At 36.5% G+C, this 10,273-nt stretch overlaps 2 protein-coding genes across 2 annotated transcripts; both read left to right on the top strand.

Moving 5' to 3' along the window:
• The first annotated feature begins 684 nt into the window (after positions 1-684).
• On the top strand, positions 685-2,991 carry LOC134538338 (tubulin--tyrosine ligase-like protein 12). Its single transcript, XM_063379574.1, has one exon. The coding sequence runs from the start codon at positions 795-797 to the stop codon at positions 2,649-2,651; it is 1,857 nt and encodes a 618-aa protein (XP_063235644.1). The 5' UTR covers positions 685-794; the 3' UTR covers positions 2,652-2,991.
• Positions 2,992-3,095: 104 nt separating this feature from the next.
• Positions 3,096-6,291, top strand: LOC134538339 (uncharacterized). The gene is made up of 2 exons (XM_063379575.1): positions 3,096-3,506; positions 3,699-6,291. Exons 1-2 carry the CDS (start codon positions 3,270-3,272, stop codon positions 4,167-4,169), a joined length of 708 nt encoding a protein of 235 aa, XP_063235645.1. The 5' UTR covers positions 3,096-3,269; the 3' UTR covers positions 4,170-6,291.
• The last annotated feature ends 3,982 nt before the right edge of the window (positions 6,292-10,273 follow it).

Here is a 10,273-nt window from a genome sequence, read left to right on the forward strand (position 1 = left end):
ATAATATGTTGAATACATGGGGTACATTTTGATATAAAGTTATAAACTTTTTTTTTTTAAGTATATACAATTTTCTAGCATAAAATCTATGTCATTGGTGAGTGTTTGCCAAAATTTTTATGCATGCTGGCCATAGAAAAGAAGTTCTGGCTTACGGTGCGAGGGGTTCTGAGTTTGAGCACCAGGTTTGAACCTTTGGTAAAAGGCATGTGTCTAAATTTGATAAAAACAAAAAAAACATGAATTATAAAAATAAGATAGCTACGAATAAGGATTTTAGTCTTGGGCCAGCATAAATCTGTATGAATTAATTTTTTTTACAGTTGGATGATTAATTATATTGTATTTTTATTTTGATGCTAATCAATACAATTTTTAAAGATCAACTAACAATTGTGATTTCATAAATATGTGTAAAAGTGTTACTGTTGTGCAATTTTTATTTTTTTATATATAAATGAAGACTCATAGTACTATAAAATGTTGGACTTTAGTAATAAAAGAATTAAACTTTTTCAAATTTTATAATTTTAATGATGGTACATTTCCGTTTGTATATTATTTATTAAAATATTAAATATTATATTTACTCACAGCAGCAGCTTATTTTGCCAAATATTTTGATATATCGTTTTTCTACGATGATTTTTGTGCAAAAGTAATGAGATAGTCTACTCAAATTTCAACTCTAGTTCATGGTTGAAGTTAAGGGGTAAGTATACTTTGTAGGTTATGTTATCGATCTACTAGATTTTCAACTTTTATTGATAATTTTTATTCTTTTGAAAGTAAAGATGTTGATAATTGACGGGATGTCTGTATATGGAACATTTTTGGCATTGCATAGGAGTCAGCTCGAGGCGTCTTGTGTCCCTGAGCATTTTTGGCAAACATTGTGTAATAAAGTTGCAGATGAAGTTTTCGATGCTGGCAACACCTTCAATATAATGAAGATAGAACCAGACGATGGTAGCAGACCTTCGTGTAAGGTAATCGTAAATGCGGCAGGTGGAGTTCAAGTTGAAGACCCCACACACATATATCTCATTGACCATGCATGGACCTACAGGGGTGGTGAAGCGCGGCTTCACCTCGAGCGGATACCGGGCCTGCTCGACAGGATGCTGAACCTCATGGGGATCAGCCCTTGTGTCACGGAGGAAGAATCAGTTAAGTTGGTCATGAGAGAAATGTGGCGGTTCAATCGTACTTACACCATTAGGTCACCAACAGATGAAAGTGCAAGGCTCCCGGTGTGGTATATAATGGATGAATTTGGTTCAGCGATACAGCATTCAGATGAACCGACCTTTAGATGTATTCCTTTTTTTTATCTGCCTGATCAAATTCCTTATTCTATACTGTTTCCAGTTAAGAATGTCGAAATTGGTGGTGAAGTTACTATTGATTTTGTTGAAGGTCCTGAAAGAGATCCATTGGTAAGAACTGCCTGTTTGCTTCCATGGATCACTTCTTTATTTCTTAATGAAGATTTCACACAGTCAGAACCAGATGATGAGTATTTTCTTGAAGGACACATTCAGGAGACTATTTGTAGTAGTTGGAATGATGGTGCAGACATAAGGTCTTCAGCTAGCGCAGAAAAATTAAAAGTTTATTCTGAATACTCTTTGGTGAATGAATATCTTTCAGATCCTAGATTTGAAATTACGGATGACGAAGAAACTGCAAATATCTTGTGGTATACGACACATTTCCGTGATTATGAAAAGTTAAGCGAGTCAAAAATTGTTAAGTTTGTTAACCAGTTTCCGTATGAACATGTTATAACTATTAAAGACTTACTGGCCATTGTTTGTCGTCGTGTTAATAATGGGACCGGCTGTGATTCTCTGTCACTGGAAACATATCCATTGTGGCTTCCGACTACGTACAATTTGAAGACAGAGCTTCCCAAATTCGTCAGTTATTTCCAACACAGGGAAGCTAAAGGTCTGGACAATCATTGGATTTGCAAGCCTTGGAACTTGGCCCGAGGACTGGACACACACATCACCAACGACATAAACTGCATCGTGAGGTTACCCTTTACCGGTCCCAAAATTGCTCAGAAATACGTGGAAGACCCGGTGCTGTACTACCGCCCGGGATGCGGCGGTGTTAAGTTCGACGTGAGGTACGTAGTGCTGCTGAAAAGCATGTGCCCCGTGGTCGCCTACGTGCACAGGAAGTTTTACCTCCGCTTCGCCAACGCGGCGTTCGATTTGGACGGCCTGGACGTGTATGACAAGCACTTTACGGTCATGAACTACGAGAGAGGGGCAGAGCTCTACCACAAGCGATGCGACGAGTTTGTGCCCGAGTTCGAGGCCCAGCACGGTTTGGTTTGGTCGGACGTGGAGCGGGACATAGTGTCCATGCTGCGTGCGGTCTTGGACATGGCGGCAAGCGAGCGGCCCCCGCGCGGCATCGGCCGGTGCCCTCTGTCCCGCGCCCTGTACGCGGCCGACGTCATGCTGGCGTGGCGGGCGGACGGCGACGGGCGCCGCGCTGTGCAGCCCAAGCTGCTGGAGATGAACTGGGCGCCTGACTGCCAGAGGGCGTGCCAGTACTACCCTCGGTTCTACGACGACGTGTTCGCCCTGCTCTTCCTGGACGAAGTCAGAGACGACGTGTTCCTGCAGCTGTGAACGCTTTTTAAACTTGCGATGAGAATATTCCTTATGGTGCTAATGTTTCATATGATTTTTTTTTTTTCGTGTGGAAATTTTATTTATCATATTTGTAATTGCTATCACGTATTTAATTTTATTTCAAGCGTGATAACTTTTGGTAACTCAGTATATGTTCTGTATCGTCTTTGTTGCATTTTTACGAATGAGACTTTTTAAATTTAAATAATAGGCTTTAAATTTTAAAACCATTGATTTTGGTTTACAGGGTCCATTAGAAAATATGTCATCAAAGTGGAAATTGTACCAGGTAAGAGTTTTTCTCAGAAAATTGAAATAAAATTCTAAAAATTCCAAATGTTGATAACGTTTCTTAAACATTACACTAAAGCAAAAGCGGAGTGAGCGCTAAGTCACATCTGTCCGTTTCACGAATGTACAAGTCTTGTCGCCACAATTGTGTGTAACAAGTACTTATTACTACAAGTTGTCAGCAACAAGTGTTTCTTGTATCTTTGGAAAACTTGTTGGTGACAAGACTTGTCCGTAACAATTCTTGTTACCAACTAGACTTGTCCGCAACAAGTGTTGTCGGTAACAAGTATAAACATAACCTATATTCAGAAGTACATTCACATGATAAAAATGTCTAAACATTTTGCAGTCGCTAATAAGATTCTTATCCTACAAGAAATCAGAGATAAGAAGGAGACACTGTTTGGACCATTTTCTTGTACCTTAACAAAGGAAATGAAAACATCATGCTGGAAAGAAATTCATACTCAATGTGGCAGTTTGGGGTTGGTGGCGGCTGATAAAGAATGGACTTACACTCGTGATGTATTGTGGCAGAACCTAAAGAAATCAACAATGGTATGTGTGTATATTTATTTGTGTATTTACATAAAATTACAGTTACCTCTCGAATAGTACACAAATGGGCTATAATAAATATAATTACTAATTCTAAGGCACTCAACACCAAAGCATATCATTTACATTAATTTGCTTGGAGTTAGTTTTAAAATGTATAGTATATGTTTATATATTTTGTTTATTTTACAGAAAAAGGTTGATAACCGAAAGAAGACTGGAGCAGCAGGTGGTCCTGACTGCAAATACGCTGAAGTGGATATCTTAGTTTTAGATATTATTGGAAAGGATAGCCCTGTCATTCAAAGTCTTGGTGTTACTGAGACGTGGGAAGCTGTAGGTGTTGAAGACATCATTGAAACAGTCATGCCTGAAGCATATACATTTGAAGTTGTTGAAAATGCAGGGAATGTTAGTGAATTAGTTAGTACACCTACAGGAAATAATGAAGGGACAAAGAAGAAAAGAAATGATTCTCAAGACCCATTGTCACAAGAGCCACTGCATCAGCTGAAGAAGAAGAAGCTGATGTTGCAGGTGGAATTTCTGGAGAAGGAAAACTACCTTAAGACATTGCAAATTTTGAAGTTAGAAAAGGAACTAGATCTTGCTCCCTCTAAGTTTACAGAATCATTAACGTCTGTTTCTTATTTGGTAGACTGAGTAGATGATACAAACCATCGCATGTACAAACTGAAATTACTTAAGAGCACTAAGTACATTTAATTTAGGCTATATGATATTGATGATATTTAAACAATGTCTGTAGAACAAATTTTTTAAAATACATGCTTCATTGTGTCAATGTTTTTCATTTTCTGCCACAGTAGCTCTATTAATGTTCATGCAAAATGTTAGTGGTTGAAGTAATTCAGTAGTTCCTGCAATCTTTGTCTTGCATTTGGAGGCGCATGGTTAACCTCTTCAACAATTTCATTTTCCATAGGTTCTTCATGATTGACTGCTGATAGGTCAATGTACTCCCCCTCACGTGAAATGTTGCAAAGTGTTGCACAACACTTAAATACATTAGCAGCATAAAGTGGTGACAGTCGAAGATAATTGAGACAAGGGAACTTCTCTTTGAGATTTCCAAACACATTCTCAACAATGCGTCTTGTTTTTTTATGTGCTCTGTTAAATGCCAAGCTTCCAGCAAGCACACAGTTTACGGTTGGCGTGATAAGCCATTGCAGCAAAGGGTAACCAGAGTCACCAAGGATGATGGCATTTGGGATTGGACGCCAGCCCCCTTCCATTGTTCGGAACAGGCTACTGTTCCTTAATACTCTCGCATGATGGACGCTGCCAGGCCATTTGGCACTCACAAAGTAGATTTCCATATTTGGACCACAAACTATCATGCAATTTATGGAGTGATTACCATTTCTATCTACAAAAGCAAACACATAGGCAGGTGGAGCATCTATTTTAATTAGTGTGCCATCAACACATCCTATTATGTACTTGTGGGAAATGCGCCACAGCAAAGAATTTTGCAGAGACGTTGAGAACATTCTCAGGCCACTTTATGACAATGGAAAATTTTACTTCATTTACTGCATTCACAACACTCTTCACACATCTACACACACTTGCCTTGCTCACTCCATGTGCATCTGCAATGACATGGTATTGTCCCCCATTGCCTAGCCAATGCAAACCAATGCATAACTGTAATTTTGAAGGTAATGCTTGAGACCGGTTTGTGGGGTGAAATAATATGTGCCCAATGTCCTCATGCAACTGTTCCATTTTCACTGCATTCATCCGAAACCGTTCATTAAATTCATGCACTGACTGAAAATTGCCATTTATTCTTTCTCTGAAAATTCTTCTCCTTTTTGGTGGATTCTCTTCATCTTCAGAAGAACTAGACCACATTTTCCCTTCAAATTAATGTTTTAAACTCACTTGTAGAGCAGTCTACCTACCTACTGAGACTTGTAAAAAAAGACTTGTTCACAACAATTGTAACCTACAAGTTTGAGCCATTATCTTGTTGGTAACAAGCACTGCACTTGTCCGCAACAAGTATTTTTCTTGTAACTTGTCCAAATTCACTTGTAATCACAAGTGTCCACTTGTAGTTTTGTGAAACACCATGTTTACATTTTTTTTTACAAGTTTGTCAGGATTTACTTGTTACAAACAAACTTGTAGCTTTGTGAAACGGGCCCCTGTTGTGTGTTTTTTTTTATGTTACATAGCTAATAATTTTAATAAAGTGATAAAATAGCTTAATTCAGGTAAACAGTTATGCCTTCTGTGCTCTGTTTGCCCAATGTTTGGCAGAAGACTGCAGATAGTAAATAGAAAATGGGAAATAAAAATCTGAACTGATAACTGCACCTTTGCAGAATACTAATCAAATAAAATTATTTATACCCAAAAAATTTATATATAAACTATACACATACAGACACATAGAGAAAATAAATTATATATATTTATATTTATTTGACCATTAATTTTAAATTGTCTTCATTATTTTTTTGAATAGTACAGCTAGGTCTTTCCATCAGTTTTGTTATGAAATTTGATGTGAAATTGTTTTTTAACCCTTAGCCGGAGACGTGAAAATATTTGACATATCTGGTGACGTGGTGCCCCTCAGACCCCAAAATGTTTTGTAGAAGTTAACTGATTAGAAATTATTTTTGTTACATGTAAAATTATTTAATGCCTTTTTTATACTTATTTATTAAATTAAAAAATAAATTAGCAAATAATTATTCACCAATTATAAAATACAATTTTTTCCATTGTTGCTTGCTCAAATAAATCTAAAAATGCCTATTTGTTATAATTGCTTTTTTAAAAAAAATAAGCAGATGGTAGCCTAAAAGTTTTATTTGCTATTCAATATAGATATAGTGACAAAACAAAATCTAGAAAACTTCTATGAATAATAAGAACTTTTCATAAAATCTACAACAGATAATTTTCAAAAAAAAAAGAAATTACTTTTTTCCTCTCCAAATATTTTCCTTGCATAACCAATGCAGCAAAATATATAATCTAGCTAACTAGAAAGCACATGCATACTTATATATTTTGAAAATGGCATTTTTACATAATATATTATATTAGCCGAACATTGTTTGGAAAAATTAATTTTTTACGAAAAGTCACTCTGTAGTAGAGTATTTGTTTGCTCTGCAAACATCACACATTTCTTTTCCACACACACTTTGATCACTTAAGTCACTAAAAATATCTTTCAATCACTTAGAAATAGTTTCGTCATAATCTGGATCACCCACACGTACACAAGTTCGTTTAGAAGCCTTTTTATCACTTCTGAGATAGAAACATAACTGGTGACGTGGTGCCACTACGACCCCAAGTTATCTTTGCGACCTGATATCTAGCGCCAGACAGCGTAAACAAAAATGGCTCACCAGTTTCCTTCATATGGATCCCGGGTCACGTGGGTATACCTGGGAATGAAATGGCTGACAAGTTGGCGAAATTGGCGTCTGAAGAGGGTACGGCGGTTACTCAGACTTCCCCGGTCACGCTTCTCCCTATGTTGCGCCGCCTTATTTATCGTGAGTGGGAAGATGTCTGGCACTCTTATGTACTTTCCCATGACTCACTCTATACTTCTTTACACCCTAATTTAGATGATGACATCTTGCGTAGGTTCGGTCGGTTTGGCAGGAACGTTTATGTCACCTCCTTCCGCCTACGCACCCACCATGCTGCTATTCCCTCCCACCTCTTTAAGCTTCGTATACTGCCCTCAGCAACCTGTTCGTGCGGTGCCCCTACGGCCGATTTAAATCATATATTGCTGGAGTGTCCCCTTCTTCTGGACCGTTCTTTCTTTTTTCATGATTTGGGTGTCCTACGCGTTCCGTTCCCGCTCAAATTCCCGGAAGCTCTATTAGTTTCGTCACCTGAAATTTTTCGGGCGATCTCTGCTTTTCTTTCCCATAATCACGTAATTTTATGATTCTGTGACCCCTGGTTATCTTGTTTCTTCCTTCGGTCTGTTTTCGCTACTCCCCTGTTTCTCTCCCATTAAGGTTCCAACCTTGGTTGTTTGGCGCCCCCGCCTGAGACAAAAAAAAAAAAAAAAAAAAAAAGCGTAAACAAATCTGACACTGCAGGAGGAGACTATGTGATATCCAAGCGAAAGGTAGATGGTACCACAAGCAAGTGCCTTGAACTGCACATAGATGGCAAAAAGTTAAAGTTTTGCTGGGGTCACGGAGACCCCACGTCTCCGGATAAGGGTTAAGAGTTTATAATTTATATTTATAAAAAAAATTGTTTAAAAAATTATCTGGTTCTAGTGCATTAAATTTTACTTTAAAATGTGTTTTTAAATACATTAACTTGACTTAATAATATAGCCACAGAAAATGCTGATAAATTGAATTGGTGAATTTCACAACAAGCAATATTTCCATATATTTTTACCGCCCAAACTGCAGCAACCTTTGACCAGAAGAGTTATGTATTATAGAAGTTTGCTTTATAACTTTTGGTGGCATCTGTTTCAAGAGTCATTGTGAACTTCGTCATGTCAAAGAGCTGTTGATTAATTAGCAAATTACAGATTGCGGGACCACAGTGTTTTGAGAGAACATTGCTTGCCTTCCAACAAGATGATTAAGGCTCAATTACCTTTTTGAGTTCAAACAAGGATTTTTTAACAGTGATAAATATGGCAGATGTTGCTTTGAGCCAGTGTTTTATCTCGGGGTACTACCATTGCCCCCACCCGTTCATTCCACCAGTGCTGAATTGTCACTATTTTATTATTCGTCACCACCGGGAAAAGAATGAGGTGTTTTGTGGTAATTGAAGGGGGGAGGAACAGAATAGATTTAAATGTAATGACAGAAGAACCTGCTCAAACCCTTCTGTCAGAATACGTGGTTGCAACATTCGCTGAGGGAAAGTGATGGTGATGATGTGATTTATATCATGACATTGTCAAAAGCCTGGTTTGAACCTTTGCTGGAACGAGCACAAGTCATCCACAATTTTGTTTAGAATGCAGCATCATAACATAAGTAAATAAAAACTCTGTAAGATGAAAATAATATTGTGTGGTGGATGCTACAAGTTCTGTAAAAGGAGTGTCCAAAGCTAGTGTAGTTCCAAATTAATTTTTTTACATGTAAAACAAAACTAAGTAGAGCACATGCACATTAGTTTGGTTTTGCAGGCTTTCACTGCTATTTTCTTCTGAGCTTGAGTCATGCCTTTCATTCTTCAGCGATGTTTTGGCACATGCTGTAGTTGCCGGCACCCTGAAGATGGTGATTGCAATACATGCCGAAACATTGATGAAGAATCACATCCAGACGTGTTTCAGTTGCAAGATTAATAAACTTATAGTTGAAAAAAAAAAAACTAAAAAAAAAAAAACACTTATATTGTTGAATGAACTAAATATTAAAAAATAAAATTTAAATTTAGGTTTTTTTTTCTACTATAACCTGACCTTTTGGATCGGAAACACTCTAAATCAAAAAAGCATTGAGTTTTAAAATTTTTTGAAATTTTGGGTCTTTGACCCCCCCTCCCCTCTCCCCCTCCCCTTCCCCCATAATAACAGTCGACCCTGGGGCAACTTCCCACCGTGCGCCGATCTCATGTATACAGAAAAAGCCTGGTTATTACCCATAGCTCTAAATTAGTGGTTTTTTTTGACCCTCTGGATTCCCTCCTCCCAACTCCCCATTAACACTTAAGGTCTTAAGTTAACAAAATATCGTATTGTCAAAGGTTCTTTATATGTATGCAAAATTTCAAAAAATTTGGACGTCAAAAAGTGGGTAAAAATTGAATGGATGGATTTTATTACATAGTCCATTCATTCATACATACAGATTTAGCTAATAAAAGTGTGGTAGAAAAGTAAACTTTTCCCATTTTTAAAATTAAATTGTGGAACAAATGTATTGCTAAATGAATTTACTTTCATTGAAATTAATATTTAAAAAATTATGTATTAGTCATTAGAGTAAAGTTTTGATTGAAATTGCTGATGAGTTTAATGATTTTAATAGCATTTCGGTGTTTTGTGGTGTATTAATGAATGTCGTGTTATATGGTGTATAGACATATTTTCTGTGTTATTTTGGTTTTATTGCAATTCACCATATAATATTGTCCCTATTAATTGAATCAACCATATTATATTAAACATGAACAATAAATTTAAAAAAATCTAACATATTTCTCTGTGCATGTTTAATTTGTTTTAACAGCTGCGATACAACTGGTATTATTTTTAAAAATTGTTTTTGTGGAATATATATTTTTAACTGTCTATTAAAATGCACAAAAAACACTATCATGATTTAGATGGCATTTAATTTCTAAGCCATATCACAAAGGTTAATCAAATTTTTTTTAATGACAGAAATTCATATTTTATCTTGCTCTAAAAATTGTTACTTCTTGGTGTTACAGAGAGACAGTCAACTGTTGCTTGTGCATTTGCAAGCAGTAGTGATAGTCATCGAAATAAAAACTTCACCATAACAATTTGTTTGAGATATATTCTCACATAAAATCACTCATTGTGGTCTTGCGTATTGCTGCAAAAACAATTCTACCAAATAAATACCATTATTATTTCACCAGAAATGTGATTCATCTTCTGTACTGTAAATATTTACATATTTGAAAAGTAAATTTGTTAAAAATGAATGAAGACTAGTAAGTTTACGTTTGTTGTACCATGGAAAGTATATATGTATGTAGTATGTATGCATGTGTGTGCATGTGTGTGTGTGTGT

Source organism: Bacillus rossius, chromosome 13, assembly GCF_032445375.1.
Source record: "Bacillus rossius redtenbacheri isolate Brsri chromosome 13, Brsri_v3, whole genome shotgun sequence".
In the NCBI taxonomy this organism is placed as follows: domain Eukaryota; kingdom Metazoa; phylum Arthropoda; class Insecta; order Phasmatodea; family Bacillidae; genus Bacillus; species Bacillus rossius.